Genomic DNA, 23,917 nt, shown 5'->3' with positions numbered 1-23,917 from the left:
TTTTACACATAGCTTGGTGACCATCTTTATTCTGCATGTGCTCCATGTAGTTTTATGGAAAATTGACTTTTATCTGGATTCTGTTTTTTTATATCAATTTTTATGAAGTTTATTGTGAAGGAATAAAACTGTTTTACACGAGATGTTCCATATCTTTCTTTCCATATGATATCGATGACTGAGGCCCTGCTGTCAAAATCCTTCTGCATATGAGGAATTTAGAGAACTTCATATACGCTTGAATTCAAGTATTGCTAAGGGACGTATACATAAAATTCAAACACATTGGGGGTAATTCTGAGTTGATCGCAGCAGGAAATTTTTTAGCAGTTGGGCAAAACCATGTGCACTGCAGGGGAGGCAGATATAACATTTGCAGAGAGAGATAGATTTGGGTGTGGTGAGTTCAATCTGCAATCTAAATTGCAGTGTAAAAATAAAGCAGCCAGTATTTACCCTGCACAGAAATAAAATAACCCACCCAAATCTAACTCTCTCTGCAAATGTTATATCTGCCCAACTGCTAAACATTTTCCTGCTGCGATCAACTTGGAATTACCCCCATTGTCATATGTATATTTAATATTGTCACTCATTGTCATTTTGGCGCCCCATACAGTGTATTATCTATTTTTCTTTTGTATTCCATTGTTTATTGGGAGTGGGAACGGCCATATTTGATATACACAGTGTAGGCAGCCTATACCGCGCATTGGAGAGGTACTCCACCAATATATACTTCCCAAACATAGGCTCTCACCACTTCAATCCATTTTAAATGCAGCTGCGAGGCTAATCTTCCTCGCCAGACGTTCTTCATCTGCTGATCCGCTCTGTCAGTCCCTCCATTGGTTACTCATCTCTTCAGACAAGCCTACCAAATTCCAGACCCACACACATAACCTTCAATGCTTCCCTATCCAGTTACATCCCCTCTGTACAGTCCACATAACCTCACATTTTGTCTTCCAACATTGCTGGGTGATCATATCATACAACCCATTAAGAACCTAGCAATCTGGGGAACCATTATGTAACAGGTAGCATCTATCCTTGTGTATCAATGCCTATTTCCCTATAGATTGTAAGCTTGCGAGCAGGGCCCTCCTACCTCTATGTCTGTCTGTCTTTGCCCAGTTTTGTTCTATAACTGTTGTTCTAATTGTTAAGCGCAACGGAATATGCTGCGCTATATAAGAAACTGCTAATAAATAAATAAATCCATTGAACATCTCTGGAGAGATCGGAAAATGACTGTGTACCGACGCTTCCCATCCAACCTGATGGAGCTTGAGAGGTGCTGCAAAGAGGAATGGGCAAAACTGCCCAAAGATAGGTGTGTCAAGCTTGTGGCATCATATTCAAAAAGACTTGAGGCTGTAATTGCTGCCAAAGGTGCATCAACAAAGTATTGAGCAAAGGCTGTGAATACTTAAGTACATGGGATTTCTTAGTTTTTTATTTTTAATAAATTTGCAAAAAAAACGAAAAACATTTTTTTTCACATTGTCATTATGGGGTATTGTGTGTAGAATTTTGAGGGGGGGGGGGGAATTAATGTATTCCAGTTTGGAATAAGGCTGTAACATAACAAAATGTGGAAACAGTGAAGCGCTGTGAATACTTTCCAGATGCACTGTATTTAGGATTTTAGCTGACCATTAATTTACACCGATTCATTCTCATTTATACAATATTACAGCAGGTATTTAACTTTAAGGCTACCGCATGATAAGAAGGCAACACCTCCAGGGTTTGGGCGAGTTACTTATTCTATACTTCATTTCAATCACCTTCACCTAAGACTATACCTTTTATATTGTATGCAGTAGCGGATCTTGCCACGGGCAAGCAGGACTTTTGCCCGGGGCGCCGCCTTCCGGAGGGCGCAGGGCACCATCCGGAGGGCGCCGCACCAGGGAAAGATCCGCTGCTGCTGTGCCGCCCGCTGCCGCTGTGAAGGGAAACTAGACGCGTACGCGTCTAGTTTCCCTTCGTGGAGAGGTCCTTTACTGTGCGGTGCGCGATGACGTCATCGCGCACAGCACATCATTTCAGTCTGTACAGGGGGCGTAAATGACCACGCCCCCTGTATGAAGCCACGCCCCCTATTGCCGCCCGGGGCGCACAGAGCCCCAGAACCGGCCCTGACTGTATGTATTACCAATACTGTATGTGAATGCAGGGAAAAACTGGTCCACAAATTAGCAACACTGATACCATCATAACCCAGGTCCACCCAGTCATAGTGCCCACCAGCCCAGTTACACCCACACACCTGATATGGCAGATGAAGAATGGTTATTTTTGTTACCCGCACAATGCGACTGGCAGTGTTTGCTAGCTACAGTATAATATAACTCCCCGTTATGTACTCTACTGCAGAACTATAGGGGTATTTAAAGACTTGCTGAGTCCCGTGCACGCACATCTATGGCCCCACCCCTCTTGGGAAATAAAATGGCATTGGCAGAAGACTTATTTCCAGAGATATATATGTAATAGCAACGGTGAATGGGCAGGAGGTAAGTAAGAGAAATGGTTACAGGGTATGCCATGTGGATCTCCTGGACCCAAGGACCTATGCACGGATTATAGAAACTCCGCAGCTTAAATATGTTGCAGATCTTTAGGTTAATAGGTACTTAAACATCCCTAATCTAAATTGACTGTATTCACCAAATAAGAGGATCCAGGACTCAGCCTGGAATTTGATTGAAAACTAAAGGTTTATAGACAGATTTATTCTCAGCTGTGTACTTAGGCTAACAGGTCCCTAATCCTGATTTCTTGCGACTTTACTGTGTAGTACCCAGATGTAGTCGCCCAAGACTAACCTAAATTTTATAATTTGCCCTCCCCCGCCAGCCCTTCATTTATAAATGCAAATTGGCGTTCAGGTTTTGAATCTATTACAAAAACATTCAATGTTGATACAAATCGTGACACTTGGATTTTGTACATCCTACCAGCTGGGAAATCCTAGAGAGCTGGGTCCTAAAGCTTCATCCGTCCATCTAAGATCAATACCGGCATTTCGAGATGAGAGACTTTCTCAACAAAACCGAACATTCGCCTTATCCCACACTGGAAGGAGGACTTTTTCATGGGAGGAATTTGGCCTTAAGTGATCCCCTATAATTTCTGAGGCAACCAGAATTCCCAGCCCTATGCCATCGCACCACATGCTCCTCTGCCCTCGTACGCCTTAACCGGGTACCCCAAATTAATTATGCAGATAAACCGTACTGTACGTTTCATCCGCTCTTCATTTCATTGGTCTGGCCTCTGGTGTCTTAAGAGTGAACTTACTAAGCAAATAAAAGTTAACGTTTCCCAATCAGTAAAACAGAGAAAATTTTAATTAGATTATTAAACACTTTCACGCACCTGACATCGGGCAGTACTCAATTGATGTCGGATCCTTTCCGACAAATCAGTATTCAATTTGAGGACAAATCCGACTGGTTTTGGCCGTTTCCGACAAAGTCAATCCAACATTTTTTTTTAAAGTCGGATTGACATTGTCGAAAGCGGGACTAAAACCTGTCTGATTTGGCTGCAAATCTGACAAAACACATGGATCCGCCGATCCACGTGTTTCCTGACAAGTTGGAATTGCTGACTTTTTGGAAAAATGGCAGTCCCATTGAATAGGTGGAATCATGATTCGACCTAAAAAAGTCGGAAACTGCCGTCTTTTCGACTAGACGGCAGTTCCGACTTCAATTGAATACTGCCCATAGAATGTGTCTGCTATAGATCACTATAACTGCACAGAGAGAGTGATTCAGAGGTGGTCTCTGTTCTGTATGTGTGCCAATGCTTACCCCTGGTGATTGCATGGAGATCAATACAATTTCTAAGAGTGTTCCTGGGCGGTGACTGGGGGTGTGGCTATCAGCAGTTGGCATGTTAGGGGCGTGTCAGTGACTGCATCGAAAGACGTAGTTCCACAGGCACCGTCACCTATGTACCATTAGGGCTGCCATAATATCCAAAGGCATGGCCACTGTCCGATCAATGGAACATCTTTATGTGCACATCGATGGATCTGCGTCATGGGCGGTTATAACATTCTGATTGGACACAATGTCCGACGCTACATGGCTTCTGACGCAGCCCCTGACACCGGCGCTCCACTGACGAGCCCACCGATTAAATCCACGACCTTATTCAAGTCTGCAGGCCAACACGGTTACCGGGCTACAAAACCGCACTGCGCAGCAGGGGGACCATTTAGATGCCTGTCCAGATTGGGAAAAGGGGGAAAATATATCGCAGAGCAGAAGTGGAGCGTCTTCTCTTTGTGCTAGGTTCCAAAGCTGGCAGTATTTCCCCTGTATGCAGAATTTAGTTTTATTTCTGCCCATCCAGGTATACTGTTGTAATAATAATAATAATAATTTTATTTATATAGCGCTCTTTCTCCAATAGGACTCAAGGCGCTTAACAGATACATAGCATAATATAGTACAGAAAATAATGAAGTACATTTTCATAAAATACAGAAGCATGAAGATACTAAAAGGGGCATTAACACCTAGATCAGTTGATTCTTTTAATGTCTGTGGGAAAATAAATTAGGTTTACAAGTAGCAAATTTCTACTCTAATTCCGAGCAAACGTAAAATATTTGGTGAAAGAGGCAAAAGTACACTATGTGCACTTTAAAATGATTAAGACTGTTCATATTGTTACATCAGTCACCGGTCCCAGTATAGTTGATGCACAGATAGGACTCCCCCTGCTGTCAGATTCAGTGAACAGCAGATGATGTGCTCTATGTAAGGTACAGAAGACTTCACACGTGTTAAGGTGTGTACACACGGTAAGATATTTTCTTCCGATTCTGACTATATAGTCAGAATCGGAAGAAAATATAGTGCAGATCGCAAGGTGACAGTCACCTTGCGATCCCGATCCGATGCCGATGCGCGGCCCCGCGCGGTCGGCATCGGAAGAAAAAATAGGCTGTGCAGGCAAGTCAATCCTGACTATCTCTATAGAAGAGATAGTCAGGATTGAAATCGCACATAGCCAGCATCGCAAGCACAGTTATTATGTGCTTGCGATACTGGCTAAGTGCCGACCCGGCCCCCTGTCGCACGGTGAGAATCGGATAAGTCCGAATCTCACCGTGTGTATGCACCCTTATAGACACACAGCTACACTCACACATTACATACATGTACAGTACATCAAAACAACTATGCACAATATAACTCAGAAGCACATGACTATATTAATAAACTATCAAACTTATAAATAAGTGACTTCAATTCAGGTAATATAGGCATGGTAAAACATATGCATTAACAAGGTGCATATAACAATACGCGTATCTATAGGGAAATCTAAAGAAGTCACCATGGAGTTCTGTGGAGCATAAGACCTCAGGCCAAGTTGTTTTATATAGGTGAAGAGACTCCAAGGTGACTTGTATTATCCTTCTATTTCACAATGTTGGGTGCATTACTCTTTGTACCTCCTGCGTAGCAGATTTAGGACAAAGTATTTCATCATTTTAATACCCGCTGCATTAATGGGCTATGGCATACTTCTTTTAATTGCATATTTTCTGGATCTTTTTCCCTGTGAGATAAAGACGAATTGTCACAGTACTTTGTATGGGGGTGTATTAAGAAACGAGGGGACCCGTGTCCAGTCTCAGTCTGGGCCCCCTCCCCCTCTCTCTCACCAGCAGTGAGCAATGGCGCTGGTAGACGCTAGCCCTGTGCTAGATTGTAGTCTGCGTGCACAGAGCTCCAGGAAAATGGTGCGGCAGCCATCTTCCCTAGCACTTTGCCTACTGAACATGCACAAATGCAGGGAAAATGTCCATTGTGCCATTTTCCCAGTGATTTTTCAGGGCTGCCGCAGTTCTCCAGGGGGGGGGGGGGGGGGGGAGAGTAATGAAGAAATGGGTGCAGCGTGTATGATGAGTGGACTCTCCTGGACCCGAGGGGTCCAAATTGGCAAGCGGGCACTACCGGGAGGTTAATGCCGTGATTCGTAGGTCGCTTGTGAGGGGGTGGGGGCCAATATGATGCATTTCTATGCAAATCAGGTCATACTGGCCCTGCCCACCCACAAGCGACCCGCAGCATTCCACATGAGGGGGTGGGGCCTAATAACGCATAGTGCCTGGGACCCGTCCCCACCGCCAGTCTGCAGAACCTCTTCTCTGGGATTCTCTCGGAGAAGATAGCTAGAAAGTAGGCAATTATGAGTTATTATACCTGCCCGGTTAAAATTAAGCTTTGCAAAATACTATAAGTAATGTTTCTGCTAACAGTGTGCAGAGCTGTGTAACATTGGGGGTCATTCCGAGTTGTTCGCTCTCTAGCAGTTTTTAGCAGCCGTGCAAACGCTATGCCGCCGCCCACTAGGAGTGTATTTTAGCTTAGCAGAAGTGCGAACGATTGTAACGCAGAGCGGCTACAAAATAATTTTGTGCAGTTTCAGAGTAGCTTCAAACCTACTCAGCGCTTGCGATCACTTCAGACCATTCAGTTCCGGATTGGACGTCAAAAACCCGCCCTGCGTTCGCCCAGCCACGCCTGCGTTTTTCCTGGCACGCCTGCGTTTTTTCGAACACTCCCTGAAAACGGTCAGTTGACACCCAGAAACGCCCCCTTCATGTCAATCACTCTGCGGCAGCCAGTGCGACTGAAAAGCATCGCTAGACCCTGTGTGAAACTACATCATTCGTTGTAATAGTACGTCGCGCGTACGCATGCGCAGAAGTGCCTTTTTTTGCCTCATCGCTGCACAGCGGACGAATGCAGCTAGCGAACAACTCGGAATGACCACCATTGTGCATTATATATGAACCTAATGGGTACTGGGGAGTGTTACCCACAATTATGTTGAATTTGGTTATTAAATCTTAAAGAAGAAGAAAAAAATTGGTGGGTGTCACAGGCCAGGCTGTCAGGATCACTCACAGCCCAGTACTTGGAGCATTAGGCTCAGATGAAAAACATAGTGTCCAAATTCTAACTACGTTGACATTTCATCAGTGCCGACAAGCAGAATGTTGACATGGTTACTATCAGTGTTTATTTTGACGACAAAAATTTTGACTAAAAGTATTTGCAGTATTTTGTCGGCAATGAAATTAGAAAACAAGAAAATGACGGTGAAATCCGTGTTCATATTGGCGTGACGAATAACAAGATGAAATAGCTGGATCTGTGGTGTATAGACGCCTCAACTCTGTCCTTTCTTCCTTCCCAAGTGCCTCTCAGCCCCCCCCCCCCGCCCGGTAAGTTGAGCATGTGCAGGATCTCGCGAGACAGTGATACCTGGGGTATCTGGGTAACAGGTATACCCAATGAAACCCTGTGGGACCTGTCAACCACTGCGTTGTGACATATATGACACCGGGATACGGGATGTGAAGAGAGACTGGACTGGAGAACTGAATCAACTGAGCACAGTGAGCATCGCACCGCTGACACCGCCAGAGCTCTGGGCTGGAGTGCGCCAGCAGGAGACAGTGAACGGGACACCCTTAATACCACCATTACCAAGGGTTAGGCGGAAACGACGTCCAACTGTTTGCAAGCAACTTGGCTTTTTTGACCAGACACCAACTCTCACTAACACCATCCTATATAATAACAGGCTAACACTACTCTTCACCTTTATAGGGGGGATTCAAGTGTTTTGCTTGCTGGTGGTCAGTAGATGGTGCAATACAAGGGGAGCTGACATTACTGTTCCTTTCTTCCGGCATTTTAACGGCCTGGTAACTTTTCATTATACAAGTCTGTGTCACTTGGTGCATAAATATCTTGGGGCCCTTTTGGTACAACACTGCAGTGCAGCACAGCACAGCCTATTTATGGAATAGGGCATGCATGCATACTCTAATGTGGCATGCATAGTGTGGCATATAATGCGAATTGGCAGCAGGGAAAGAAAACCTGTCCGTGACTGCACTAGCTACACTGTGACTGGCAGCGACTACCTATTCAAAGTCCTACCGGTCAGTAACAGACACACAAGGCAGCCCCATTGGGAGGTGTTTCCTCCCACCGGGACTGCCAGATCGGGCTGTGATAGGCAGAGAGCTAGCTTCCTATAAGAAGCCACTCACTGCCTTTCATGCAGCTTAATCCAGCTTCTGTGAGCTGCAGTGTCTGCAGTCCATAGAAGTCGGGGTTTGTGCAGTCGAACCGTGGCGTCTGCGCAGGTCCCGGAACCCGCCAGATCCATTGCGCAGGGAGCTAGGACCAGGCTAACAAGTCTCGGCTCTCCTCTCCTTGCAGCGGCAGACACCTACTAAATGTAAGTAGGACCCGCCGCTGGGTAGGATTGTGTATTGCTCTTGTTGTTTGTGCTAACGAACTTTACGCATTAATTTTTATATGATATATGAGAGTACTACAGGAAGTCAGAGTTGGTATGTAACACATTCTCAGCCTACTGAGAATAGAATACTGAACACATAGTTAAAGGTATGCAAACTTCTCAAAAAAAATTTAGAGAAATGTTCTTCAGCAAAATCCATTACAGTATAATTAAACTGCAAAAGTTATGACTAAAACATTAACTGAAATTAGACTAAAATGAAAACTGTGAACCACTGACTAAATCTTAAGTAAAATTAAGCAAAAAAAAAAAAGAGACTAAAATGTACAATTTTAAGTAAGCGACTAAGACTAAAACTAAATTGAAAATCTTTATCTAAATTAACACTGGTTACTATTGACATTAAGAACATAACGACTATGTCACTATGAATGTAACAATTAAGAACGTACACACTGATTACTGTAAATAAATAATCATAATATATATGAAACTTTGATAACTAGAATAAACTGTTCCCAACAAGACGTTTATAACGTTATGCGGCACCTCAAACAATCCCCGGTTTCCATTATAACCTTCTCCATTAAGAGCACTGCTGCACGCTGGGTTCCTACAGCAAATTACTACCTGCTAAGGCTATCAGTTACTCGAGCAGACAATATAACTAAGAGTCCAGCAATTACTGACTGCTGTTACTTACCAATATCGGTTTCCTTGTGGTTTTTAATAAACTCGGCAAGTTCAAAATTTCCAGCAATGATAGCAACCTGCAACAAAAAAGCATGTAATTAATTGACAGGCGCGTGCTGCGGCTTTATACAGGCTGATAAAGAATGTGAAGCGTGCGGGAGACCAGACCATGCATGCGGCAGCTGTACCTCTATTCTGGCAGCTGTGTTCAGCTACAGCTCTGGAGAACCCACATACACTGTAAGTGTCTATCTCAGCTGTGCTGCCCCTCCCTTCTTTGATAGTTGCCGTTAGGTAAACCAAGAATATCATTTCTGAAGATACAGACCTGGGGGCTGATTCTGAGCTGCGAGTACAGCAGAAAGAGTAACTTTGTATCATGGTAAAACCATGCTGCACTGCAGATGGGGCAAAAGTAACATGTGCAGAGAGATTAATAGCCCCTTTCCACTGCTGCAATATTTCGGGCAATTGTCGGGTCTACCCGGGTCGCGGTTTGGTGTAAAAAGGTCTCTGAAAAATTATCTGGGTCCAGTTACTGGGTATCCAACCCTGGTAGCTACCAGGGCATACTTTGCATACTGCCCCGGAATGGCCGACAGGCTCCTGAAAATCGTATGGCCCTCCCAAATGCCGGAAAAGCGTCCGACTCTCCCAGAACCTGGATGCCGCCTCCACTAAACTCAGTGATGATGCGATTTGCGCTGCATTGCCTCATCGTAGCCACTCCCCCGCTGTGCAATGCATGTAATCTCATTGACACCCCTCCCTCCCGGTGCAGACTCATTTGACGCCCCCGCTGTGCCCACCTCCAACCTAGCTCATACTTGCCTACTTTAAATATCTTCTCTCCGGGAGAAGCCCGGAGAGGAGATGCTGCAGGATACTTTTTGGGGCGGGCTGTGACATCATTAAGCCCCACCCCAATATCAAGAAAATGCGCCGATTTGCGGGTCCACGAGAAGGGGGCGGGGCTAAAATGATGTGATTCGCATCATTTTAACCCCTTCCCCACCCCACGGACTCACGACTACGGGAGTGTCTCTCTTCATCCTGCCCGCATCACTAGGATGCGGGAGACCTGCCTACTCTTCTAGGGGTGCGGGGGGCTACCCCAAAAAATGGGAGCCTCCCGCAGCTTCCGGGAGAGTAGGCAAGTATGACCTAGCTGCCCTTTCCTGGAGCGAGCACACAAAAAGTCAGCAACTATCAGGGTCAAATGCAGGAAGGCCTCAGGCAGCCTAAGTTGTAATTGATGGGTCACTAATAGCCTATGAAGATCTGGCTCACCGGTGGCGCTTAGTGATAATATCATCTCCAAGCGCCAGCAGAAGGAACACCCGCCACATACTGTGGTATGAATGGGGTTTTATCATGTCACTGTGACACAGCTTGAAACAGTGTGCAATTACCGGAGTCGGACCTGGGTTTTTGGTGGAAAAGGGGTATTAGCTGTGAGAGGTGCGTGTCCAAATTCAAATCAACATTACAGTGTAAGAATAAATCTGCCCAGCAATGTGTGGGCTACATGCAAGTGCAGCCAGTATTTACCCTGCATGCAAACATAATACATGTATTTCAAAAGTTGCAGCGTAGCATGGTTCACCCAGGTACAGAGTTTGCATTGCCAATTTAGACCAGCCCACATATTCTAATCAGCCAAAATGAGCTAAAGAGACCTTGGGCGTTTGATAATTATTATTTTACACATCGGAACACGCGCGCTGATTCCGGAGTAGACCCCAACTTATTTGCCCCTCGTACTCTGAAATCTAGGGTTTTGTCATCGTGATGGTGAATCCTTGCGTGCTTCCTTTCACAGCAGTAAATGATTTGATATTCTGATGACACTGTTCCATTGTAACAGTCCACAAGTGCTAATCAAGGCTTCAAGGAAAAGCCAGACTGGCAGAACACATTGAATCAAAGGATAATGAGACGTTTCCATCAGCCGCTGCCTGTAATGGAAGCATCAAACCGCCTGACAATGCTGAATGCTGGATGGGAGAGAACAAACAGCTGTTTGGAACCATTTAGGACTGATCGCCGACTTACAGATCTCTGCCACTGTTTTACTCAAATTTATTTCTGACACAAAACGCCTATTACAGATGGGAAATGGAGTGAGGAAACAACACATTGTGTCCTCGCTCCACAGTCGCTGCACGGATTGGAAGAGGACATATCCTGAATCCAGATACTCCTGCCAAGATTTGTGGGAGCAATATCACTCCTCAAAAGGACTACAACTTTAATGTAACCACACAAACAAATTGCACAATTCAGATCCGCTGTCTCTCATCAATTCAAACAGGAGAACTCTGAATTTAACCCCTCTGACACCACTTGTATCAGATACACTGATTGGCCAGCAGTCGGTTGTCCATTCAAAATAAGTAAGCGTGCTCCCCTAAGAACTGTGAGCGACAGGGCCCTATATGGTGATCAGGCCCCTATATTCGTCACCAAATGCTTCATTGCGGATAAAGGATAGTGGTTGGTTTAACAAATTATTAGCCTATAGGGCAAATACAGCTGTGGCAGTGCCCAGGGGCTATTAGACAGAAAGGATTATACTTCTCTAAGGCGGACAATCTACCAGGGTCTGCAGAAAAATAGGGTGTGGGAGAGGTGTGAGCAGGAGGACCAATGACAGCCTGCTGCAAGCAAAACACAGCTTGTGATTGGTCCATTTCTGACTATCCCACTGTCCCTGCAGTCAGAACTTTTGTCTCCGCTGAAGGGACTGTTGGAACAAGGGATTGATTCTAACATGGGAGTGAAGCAAGAAAGAGCAACTAATTGTGCACCTTGGCAAAACCGTGCTGCACTGCAGGTGGGGCAGATGTACCATGTGCAGAGAGAGTTACTGTAGATGTGTCCAAACTCAAATCTAAATTGCAGTGTAAAAATAAAGCTATCCAGCATGTGTGGGCTACATGTAAAAGCAGCCAATATTTACCCCGCTTGCAAAAAAAATTAATAATATTTGTATTTGCACCTCTTGCAGTGCAACATAGTTTGCCCAGATGCAGTTACTTGCTCATACTTACTTTATTGCCCTAACAGAATCAGGCCTTGTGTGCACAATGGGACCTATGTGGACCAGCAAATTGTTAGAGATGTAGGATACTTCCTTAACCGTCCCCATTTAGATGGGACAGTCCTAATTTGAGGTTACTCTGTCTCTGTCCAATTCAGAGAAGTGATGATTGGGTGCTTTGCACAGAGATAAAAGGACAGAACAGGGTAAAAGGGCCATAGCCCAGGATGGTTACGGGTGTGGTATGCTAGATAGAATAGACTTAGGTCGACAGTGTCTAGGTCGACCACTATTGGTCGACAGTAAATAGGTCGACATGGTTTCTAGGTCGACAGGGACTCTAGGTCGACATGAAAAAAGGACAACATGAGTTTTTTTTAATTTTTTGTTGTTGTCGTTTTCTCCGTACAGTGACCGGGAACCCCATTAAGTGCACCGTGTCCCCTCGTATGGCTTGCTTCGCTCGCAGGTTACCGTTCCCAGTTGTAATCCACGTGGATCGTAAAGTATGAAAAAGTTAAAAAAAATGAAGAAAAAAATGTGAAAAACTCATGTCGACCCTTTGTCATGTCGATCTAGTACATGTTGACCTAGAAACCATTTCGATCTACTTACTGTCGACCAATAGTGGTCGACCTAGTTAGTGTCAACCTAAGTCTTGTCGACCTAGAGGCCGGATCCCGATGGTTACGCCCCCTCAAATATGCAAATACGCCCTTTAAATTATATGGCCATGCCCCCTGTACCGATAACGTGACATAAACAAGCCTAATCGGTATGAACATACAGCAGGTTATCCACATATTGGGCCTCCTTTAAGGGGAGATTATTTATCAAACTTTCGAGAGAGATAAAGTGGATAAATTGCTGGATTAAAAGTGGTGGGGTGACGTAGGGGCTGAGTACCCCCCCCCCCCTCCCTCCCATACACTAATTACAGATGCAGCACTGCAGAGCAGGAACTACGCAATGCAATCTAAAGAAAAGAGGGAGATGGATTCCAATCAGGGGGCAGGGATACATGGCACTGTGCCAGCAGCAGCATGGGAGAGCGGAGAGGGAGGAGCAGCTGCCGTCCCAGAATGAGGAGGAGGACTATCCAGCAGCCAGCCTATAAGGGACAGACTTAGAGTGGGGGCACTGTATGTATGTGTATAAGTGTGTGACTGTGTATGTGTATGACTGTGTGTACTGTATGTGTGTGACAAGAATGTATATATACATGTGTCACAGGATTGGCTCTGCAGTGGGAAAGTCACACCGGTGAAAGACTGGCAGAGAGGACCACGTTGAGAAGTAACCTGGCTTTTAGGAATCCTGGCTATGGGGACCCAATGAAAGCCCCGGCTGAATGACCGGAAGAGGGCCGCGGGGTGGAACCATAGGCGTGCGCAGCACATTTTATTAGGGGGTTCACCGTCAGAGGGGTGTGTCTAGCACCGCCTTTTGGGCTTGTCTAGCACCATCTATTGATGGTCAACGCAGTATAAAATATCCACCCTTGTGCCAATCCTAATAAAGCAGATACATTGTCAGATGTTGTGGTGTGCACCAAACAAACACCCCTGATGGCACTCACTGCAATTACAGTGCTCCTCCTCAGCCCGGTCTGGCTCCCCCTCTCTTTCCTCTGCAAGCTGCAGCAGCTTACTTACAAGTCAGTCACTCACTGACACTGACAGTCGCAGACTAGTACTGCTGCTGCTGGAAAAACGAGTGACTAGTGGATGTTGCTGACGACCGCCTGCCAGTATTGCATTTGTCTTCCTAAGAGGAACGCTGGCTGCATGCTGATCCTTATCAGTGGCTGGCATTGGCATAGCATAGAAGGAGAGAGGTGGGCATGTGGCGGGTGGGCGTGCGAGCAGGATGACGTAATCACATCACGCTGTTTTTGTACGTGGAGCTGGGAGTTTGAAAGCCGGTGGCAGTGGCACCCTTGATTAACCCAGGCGTCCGGTCAGTAATGCAGTCCTGACAGGGTGCAGTGCAGAGGGTACAGTAATCAGCCTGCTCGGTGATCGCTGCATCAGGCATGTGACATCGGGGTGCCGGACATTAGGGGGTGCCTGTGCGCCCCAGGCACCCCCCCTGCGCACACCTATGGGTGGAACCAGGAGAAGACAACCATATAGGGGAGGTCCCAAGTTGGTGAGTGAGATACCTCCATTTTTTTATTTACTTTTGCAGCTGGTGGTACCTTGTGGCCAATGCGGAAGTCCTGGGGCACTTAGTAACAGAAGTCATTTTTAAAATACACAATAATTTAAATAATAATTTAAACCAAGGGAGCGCAAAAATATTTCATATTTATTGTAAAACAGTGGATAAAACAATTGCAAGTTAAAAAGCTAAAAATTACACTATCGGATTAGAACTCTCCAACCATATATCATATGGGATCCCTAGTATTGAGATCACACCATATATCTGTAATAATCCCTTTTTCACTTTTCTATATTCGCTGTGAATAGGAATATCAACAAATAAAGAATGTAATTTGTATCCAATTATTCCATGCGCATTTTAAACATCGTTGGATAATTGCAGTCTGATTAGATGTTGAGTATTGTATGTCACACAGTCCCAGATAGTATTTAGGTTCTCACCCTTTTCAGTGCGCGGTATTGCGCTATGCTCCACCTCCGTTAACCTCAGTTTCTGAGTATAGGTCCATATACCGGTATTTCTAATGCCGTGTTGAGAGCAATCAGCTCCGGCCAATGCAGGCTTTGACGGACCCACCAGGCGGGTATTAACAGCGTATTTCCCCGTTACCTCTTGGTCACTGGATGGTATTACGGCTCCGGTACCTATTGCAGATATGGAACAGCAAGGAGGGAGGGCGCTTTCACCGCAGCAGTTGAATGGAGTTTTTAAATGGATGGCAGTCTATCTCCGATATTAAATTGTCCCTTAACGCGTTTCTCCGTTCTCAAGTCATAACGGTTTCATCAGAAGGATTTCAATGTGTGGTGCACAGCCCTTGTATTTAACAGAGCTTTCCTCCAATCATAGCATGGTTTTAATTATGCCATACAGGTGTATGAATCAGGTGTGACCACACTAACTATATTGAATTCATTTGTTCTAATATTTTGTTAATCCACAATATCAATTTCTTATATAAACATACATAAAAAACATCTCTACATAAAATATAATCAACACTTTCATATACAGCCTATTTTGTTATATTATATTCATTTACTTAATGGCATCGCGTGGTTTAAAAGGTTTTTCTCCTTAATATATCTAACTTTATATATGTCCAGATACCATGTGGGGTCCTATACATCTCCCATAGCTAAACACCAAGTCTCTGGTTTAGCAAAGTAACACAGATAACAATATCTGGTTCGATTCACTGTGGTGATCACCCCAAATTCGCCACCGCAATTAATTTACCATATAATATTTCTACTTTTCTACATACATATACATATTGCTTTTAAATATATTATCTTTTCTTTTTATTATTTTTTACACATATACATATATGCACATATATATATAAAGAATATATAAAGCCCCACATGATTCCCTTTATCATAATTATCTAAAGATATGACCAATTATAATTGTCTCAAAATGTCTCCTATAACTACTAAAAAGACATCGTAGTCTAGTGGTTAGAGGTCTCGACTACCAAAAATAAACTGCAGGTTCCCAGTTCAAACCCCCTCCAATATGAGTGTCCGTCCCAAATATCTTATTTTATATAAATTATTGTATTATATTTTACCAAACCCCATATATATATTTTTTTTTTCCATGACCAACATCCATTCTTAGTAAATTTCTTACATGAATCCATATTATTGGAGAACCACCGATTTCTACAACATTATATCTACATGGTTCCCCATTCGTCTAGATGTTATTCATCTCTATATTATCATTTAATCCTAGAGGAAAAAGAGATCCCATAAAGAAAATCCAGAACGCCTCTCTTTTACACAATTTGCTGAACCTATCTCCACCTCTCTCAGTGACAGGGATGTGTTCAATACCCTGCAAGCGCAAACCCTCAAGTTTTCCCTGATGTTTTATATGGATATGTGATGAAAGACTGTGTGAACGAACCCCCTTGAGAATATTCCGTCTGTGCTCCAGAAATCTCACATTAAGCTTACGGGTGGTTCGACCCACATATTGCTCACCACATATACATGTTAATAAATATATAACATAGGTAGTATTACAGTCAATATGACTATAAATCTCAAACTTATTCCCATAAATGGTGGATTGGAATTGCACACTTTTATCTACCACATGTTTACAAGTAATGCAGCCTTCACGGCCGCATTTAAAAAAGCCTTTTTTATTATTATTTCTATATTGATCAAGCCATGTTCCTCGAGTACCCTTATCTAGATTAAGCCCTGTATAATGGCTTGGTGTCAAAAAGCTCTGTAAGTTCCTCGCTTTTTTATAAACAACTTGTGGTTCCTTTGTTAATAATGGTGCCAGAATCTTGTCTGCTTTCAAGATGTCAATATTACTCTTAATGATCTTTTTTATTTCTTTTGAACTGGAGTTAAATTTAGTTATAAATCTCAAATCGTTATTGGCCTCCATACTATCTATTTGGGTTAGTTTTTTTGAATTCAAAAGAGTCTCTCTATTGGCTTCCCTTGCTTGTTTTAGAGCATCATTCAAAATATTTACTGGATAATTTTGTTCTGTAAGAGCTGTAGTTAGCTCCATAGCATGTTTATCAAACTCCAAAAGATCAGAACAATTACGTTTATGCCTCAAAAACTGACTCTTAGGAATATTTCTGAGCCATGGCTGATAGTGACAACTGTTGTAGTTCAGAAATTTGTTACAGTCCACTGTTTTTTTGTAAGTGGACGTAACTATTCTTTTATTTCTAATATCGAGGGCAATATCCAGGAAGGTAATATGAGTGTCTTGTATAGTGGTAGTACATTTTAGTCCAAAATTATTGTGATTTAAGTGCTCAACAAATAACTGTGCAGAATTTATATCCCCATCCCATATAAAAAAAACAAATCATATGCTTGTGAATATACAATGGCAAGATAATTATATATTTATTACATGTGATGTAGAGTCTCTCTACACCAACATTCCACATGAGGGTGGTGTAGAATCAATTAAAAGATTTTTGCTGAATGATGATGATCTGAGTGAGAGTAGAAGACAGTTTATATTGGATTCAGTTATGTTCACTTTAACGCACAATTATTTTATATTTAATAAGCACTTTTATTTACAGACACGTGGTACTGCCATGGGCACCAAGTTCGCCCCTAGTTTTGCCAATCTATATATGGGCCACTTTGAGGATAATTATATCTGGGGTGGCCCTTTTGGGGCGAGCTTGGTGCTCTATGGCAGGTATATAGATGATTTGTTTTTTATATGGGATGGGGATATAAATTCTGCACGGTTATTTGTTAAGCACTTAAATCACAATAATTTTGGACTAAAATTTACTAGCACTATACATGACACTCATATTACCTTCCTGGATATTGCCCTCGATATTAGAAATAAAAGAATAGTTACGTCCACTTACAAAAAAACAGTGGACTATAACAAATTTCTGAACTACAACAGTTGTCACTATCAGCCATGGCTCAGAAATATTCCTAAGAGTCAGTTTTTGAGGCATAAACGTAATTGTTCTGATCTTTTGGAGTTTGATAAACATGCTATGGAGCTAACTACAGCTCTTACAGAACAAAATTATCCAGTAAATATTTTGAATGATGCTCTAAAACAAGCAAGGGAAGCCGATAGAGAGACTCTTTTGAATTCAAAAAAACTAACCCAAATAGATAGTATGGAGGCCAATAACGATTTGAGATTTATAACTAAATTTAACTCCAGTTCAAAAGAAATAAAAAAGATCATTAAGAGTAATATTGACATCTTGAAAGCAGACGAGATTCTGGCACCATTATTAACAAAGGAACCACAAGTTGTTTTTAAAAAAGCGAGGAACTTACAGAGCTTTTTGACACCAAGCCATTATACAGGGCTTAATCTAGATAAGGGTACTCGAGGAACATGGCTTGATCAATATAGAAATAATAATAAAAAAGGCTTTTTTTAAATGCGGCCGTGAAGGCTGCATTACTTGTAAACATGTGGTAGATAAAAGTGTGCAATTCCAATCCACCATTTATGGGAATAAGTTTGAGATTTATAGTCATATTGACTGTAATACTACCTATGTTATATATTTATTAACATGTATATGTGGTGAGCAATATGTGGGTCGAACCACCCGTAAGCTTAATGTGAGATTTCTGGAGCACAGACGGAATATTCTCAAGGGGGTTCGTTCACACAGTCTTTCATCACATATCCATATAAAACATCAGGGAAAACTTGAGGGTTTGCGCTTGCAGGGTATTGAACACATCCCTGTCACTGAGAGAGGTGGAGATAGGTTCAGCAAATTGTGTAAAAGAGAGGCGTTCTGGATTTTCTCTATGGGATCTCTTTTTCCTCTAGGATTAAATGATAATATAGAGATGAATAACATCTAGACGAATGGGGAACCATGTAGATATAATGTTGTAGAAATCGGTGGTTCTCCAATAATATGGATTCATGTAAGAAATTTACTAAGAATGGATGTTGGTCATGGAAAAAAAAAATATATATATGGGGTTTGGTAAAATATAATACAATAATTTATATAAAATAAGATATTTGGGACGGACACTCATATTGGAGGGGGTTTGAACTGGGAACCTGCAGTTTATTTTTGGTAGTCGAGACCTCTAACCACTAGACTACGATGTCTTTTTAGTAGTTATAGGAGACATTTTGAGACAATTATAATTGGTCATATCTTTAGATAATTATGATAAAGGGAATCATGTGGGGCTTTATATATTCTTTATATATATGTGCATATGTGTATATGTGTAAAAAATAATAAAAAGAAAAGATAATATATTTAAAAGCAATATGTATATGTATGTAGAAAAGTAGAAATATTATATGGTAAATTAATTGCGGTGGCGAATTTGGGGTGATCACCACAGTGAATCGAACCAGATATTGTTATCTGTGTTACTTTGCTAAACCAGAGACTTGGTGTTTAGCTATGGGAGATGTATAGGACCCCACATGGTATCTGGACATATATAAAGTTAGATATATTAAGGAGAAAAACCTTTTAAACCACGCGATGCCATTAAGTAAATGAAAATAATATAACAAAATAGGCTGTATATGAAAGTGTTGATTATATTTTATGTAGAGATGTTTTTTATGTATGTTTATATAAGAAATTGATATTGTGGATTAACAAAATATTAGAACAAATGAATTCAATATAGTTAGTGTGGTCACACCTGATTCATACACCTGTATGGCATAATTAAAACCATGCTATGATTGGAGGAAAGCTCTGTTAAATACAAGGGCTGTGCACCACACATTGAAATCCTTCTGATGAAACAGTTATGACTTGAGAACGGAGAAACGCGTTAAGGGACAATTTAATATCGGAGATAGACTGCCATCCATTTAAAAACTCCATTCAACTGCTGCGGTGAAAGCGCCCTCCCTCCTTGCTGTTCCATATCTGCAATAGGTACCGGAGCCGTAATACCATCCAGTGACCAAGAGGTAACGGGGAAATACGCTGTTAATACCCGCCTGGTGGGTCCGTCAAAGCCTGCATTGGCCGGAGCTGATTGCTCTCAACACGGCATTAGAAATACCGGTATATGGACCTATACTCAGAAACTGAGGTTAACGGAGGTGGAGCATAGCGCAATACCGCGCACTGAAAAGGGTGAGAACCTAAATACTATCTGGGACTGTGTGACATACAATACTCAACATCTAATCAGACTGCAATTATCCAATGATGTTTAAAATAAGAATTTACTCACCGGTAATTCTATTTCTCGTAGTCCGTAGTGGATGCTGGGTACTCCGTAAGGACCATGGGGTATAGACGGGCTCCGCAGGAGACTGGGCACTCTTAAAAGAAAGATTAGGTACTATATCTGGTGTGCACTGGCTCCTCCCTCTATGCCCCTCCTCCAGACCTCAGTTAGGGAAACTGTGCCCGGAAGAGCTGACATTACTAGGAAAGGATTTGGAATCCAGGGTAAGACTCATACCAGCCACACCAATCACACCGTACAACTCGTGATAACTATACCCAGTTAACAGTATGAACAATAACTGAGCCTCTCTCAACAGATGGCTCATACAATAACCCTTTAGTTAAGCAATTACTATATACATGTATTGCAGAGAGTCCGCACTTGGGACGGGCTCCCAGCATCCACTACGGACTACGAGAAATAGAATTACCGGTGAGTAAATTCTTATTTTCTCTGACGTCCTAGTGGATGCTGGGTACTCCGTAAGGACCATGGGGATTATACCAAAGCTCCCAAACGGGCGGGAGAGTGCGGATGACTCTGCAGCACCGAATGAGCAAACTCAAGGTCCTCCTCAGCCAGGGTATCAAACTTGTAGAATTTTGCAAAAGTGTTTGAACCCGACCAAGTAGCAGCTCGGCAAAGTTGTAAAGCCGAGACCCCTCGGGCAGCCGCCCAAGAAGAGCCCACCTTCCTCGTGGAATGGGCTTTTACTAATTTAGGATGCGGCAGTCCAGCCGCAGAATGTGCAAGCTGAATCGTGCTACAGATCCAGCGAGCAATAGTCTGCTTTGAAGCAGGAGCACCCAGCTTGTTGGGTGCATGCAGGATAAATACCGAGTCAGTTTTTCTGACTCTAGCCGTCCTGGAAACAAAGTTTCAGGGCCCGGACTACGTCCAGCAACTTGGAATCCTCCAAGTCCCTAGTAGCCGCAGGCACCACAATAGGTTGGTTCAAACGAAACGATACCACCTTAGGGAGAAATTGGGGACGAGTCCTCCATTCTGCCCTTTCCATATGGAAGATCAGATATGGGCTTTTACATGACAAAGCCGCCAATTCTGACACACGCCTAGTCCAAGCTAAGGCCAAAAGCATGACCACTTTCCACGTGAGATATTTTAGCTCCACGGTCTTAAGTGGCTCAAACCAGTGGGATTTTAGGAATCCAACACACGTTAAGATCCCAAGGTGCCACTGGAGGCACAAAAGGGGCTGAATATGCAGCACCCCTGTAACAACGTCCGAACTTCAGGCAGTCAAGCCAGTTCTTTTTGAGAGAAAAAAGGGATAGGGCCGAAATCTTGGCCTTTATGGATCCTAATCTTAGGCCCATAGTCACTCCTGACTGTAGGAAGTGCAGGAATCGACCCCCCTGGAATTCCTCTGTAGGGCCTTCCCGGCCACACACCAAGCAACCTATTTTCGCCATATACAGTGAAAAAGTCTTGCTGTCACGTCTTTCCTAGCCTTTATCAGCGTAGGAATAACTGCATCCGGAATGCCCTTTTCCGCTAGGATCCGGCGTTCAACCGCCATGCCGTCCAACGCAGCCGCGGTAAGTCTTGGATCAGACAGGGTCCCTGTTGCAACATGTCCTGACTGAGAGGCAGAGGCCATGGGTCCTCTGAGAGCATTTCTTGCAGTTCCGGGTACCGAGTCCTTCTTGGCCAATCCGGAGCAAAGAATATTGGCCCTCATTCCGAGTTGATCGGTCGCAAGGCGAATTTAGCAGAGTTACACACGCTAAGCCGCCGCCTACTGGGAGTGAATCTTAGCTTCTTAAAATTGCGACCGATGTATTCGCAATATTGCGATTACTAACTACTTAGCAGTTTCTGAGTAGCTCCAGACTTACTCTGCCTGTGCGATCATTTCAGTGCTTGTCGTTCCTGGTTGACGTCACAAACACACCCAGCGTTCGCCCAGGCACTCCCACCGTTTCCCCGGCCACTCCTGCGTTTTTTCCGGAAACGGTAGCGTTTTCAGCCACACGCCCCTGAAACGCCGTGTTTCCGCCCAGTAACACCCATTTCCTGTCAATCACATTACGATCGCCGGAGCGAAGAAAAAGCCGTGAGTAAAATTACTTTCTTCATAGTAAAGTTACTTGGCGCAGTCGCAGTGCGAACATTGCGCATGCGTACTAAGCGGATTTTCACTGCGATGCGATGAAAAATACCGAGCGAACAACTCGGAATGAGGGCCATTGTTCACACTCCTCCGTTTATTACAATTCTCAGCCCTTGGGTCTGAGAGGAAGAGGAGGGAATATATAGACCGACTGGAACACCCACGGTGTTACTAGTGCGACCACAGCTATCGCCTGAGAGTCCCTTGACCCAGCGTAAAACCTTTTTTATCTTTTTATTGAGGTGGGACGCCATGTAGTCCACCTGAGGCAGTTTCCATCAATTTGCAAAACTGTGTGAAGACTTCCTGATGAAGTCACCACTTTCCCGGGTGGAGGTCGTGTCCACTCCCGGAATGAACACTGCTGACAGTGCGCTTACTTGATTCTCCGCCCAGCGAAGAATTCTGGTGGCTTCTACCCTCGCCACCCTGCTCCTTGTGCCGCCCTGGCGGTTTACATGAGCCCCTGCGGTCTGACTGGATCAGAACCGGTTGGTCGCGAAGCAGTAACTCCGCTTGACTTAGGGCGTTGTATATGGCCCTTAGTTCCAGGATATTGATGTGAAGGCAAGTCTGTTGGCTTGACCCCAAACCTTGGAATTTTCTTCCCTGTGTAACTGCCCCCCACCCTCGGAGGCTTGCATCCGTGGTCACCAGGACCCAGTCCTGAATGCCGAATCTGCGGCCCTCGAGAAGGTGAGCACTCCGCAGCCACCACAGGAGAGACACCCTGGCCCTGGGGGATAGGGTGATTAACCGATGCATCTGAAGATGTGATCCGGACCACTTGTCCAGTAAGTTCCATTGTCCTTGCATGGAACCAGCCGAAGGGGATGGCCTCGTATGAAGCCATCATCCTTCCCAGGACTCGAGTGCAGTGATGCACTGACACCTGTTTTGGTTTTCAATGGATTCCTGACCAGTGTCATGAGCTCCTGAGCTCTCTCTATCGGGAGATAAACCCTTTTCTGGTCTGTGTCTAGGATCATGCCTAGGCGAGGCAGATGAGCTGTAGGAACCAATTGCGACTTCGGAATATATAGAATCCAGTCGTGTTGCCGTTTCACTTCCAGAGAAGGTGATACGCTGTCCAGCAACTGCTCTCTTGATCTCGCTTTTATGAGGAGATCATCCAAGTATGTGATAATAGTGACACCTTGCTTCCGCAGGAGCACCATCATATCCGCCATTACCTTGGTGAAATTGGTAATGACAATCCCGTACCGCAATTCTGAGGTACGCCTGATGAGGTGGATAAATGGGGACACGAAGGTATGCATCCCTTATGTCCCGATTCATTTCAGGCTTGCAATGACCGCTCTTAGCGATTCCATCTTGAACCTGAACCTTTTCAGGTATATGTTCAGGGATTTTAATACAATATGGGTCTAACCGAACCGTCTGGTTTCGGGATTATAACATGGTCGAATAATAACACCCTCTTGTTGAAGGAGGGGACCCTTGACCACCACCTGTTGAGGATACAATTTACGAATTGCAGTTAACACTGGCTCCCTCTCTTGGGGGGAAGCCCGCCGGGTCCTCGGTGAGGGGGCATCTTCTCACAGTCCAGCCTGTATCCCTGCGATACAATTTCTATTGCCCAGGGATCTAACAGGGAGTGAACCCACTTGTGGCTGAACTTACGAAGGCGTGTCCCCACCGGGCCTAGCTTCGCCTGTGGAGCCCCAGCGACATGCAGTGGATTTTTGTAGAGGCCGGGGAGGACTTCTGTTCCTGGGGACTAGCTGTGTTGTACAGCTTCTTTCCTCTGCCCCCGGCTCTGACAAGAAAGGACGCACCTCAGACTTTCTTGTTTCTTTATTCGAAAAG

The 23,917-nt window shown here is 44.0% G+C and overlaps 1 protein-coding gene across 9 annotated transcripts in view; it reads right to left on the bottom strand.

The window, feature by feature from the left end:
* Positions 1 to 23,917, bottom strand: part of SHANK2 (SH3 and multiple ankyrin repeat domains 2) — a 998,986-nt gene that overhangs the window by 637,364 nt on the left and 337,705 nt on the right. For all 9 annotated transcript variants that reach the window (XM_063944111.1, XM_063944110.1, XM_063944114.1 and 6 more), the window contains one exon: positions 9,026 to 9,092. In XM_063944111.1, the coding sequence (XP_063800181.1) occupies positions 9,026 to 9,092 (67 nt within the window). The remainder of the gene's footprint in view (positions 1 to 9,025; positions 9,093 to 23,917) is intronic.

The sequence above is a fragment of the Pseudophryne corroboree genome, chromosome 11 (assembly GCF_028390025.1).
Source record: "Pseudophryne corroboree isolate aPseCor3 chromosome 11, aPseCor3.hap2, whole genome shotgun sequence".
Classification (NCBI taxonomy): Eukaryota; Metazoa; Chordata; class Amphibia; order Anura; family Myobatrachidae; genus Pseudophryne; species Pseudophryne corroboree.
This window is presented reverse-complemented; position numbering and strand designations above follow the sequence as displayed.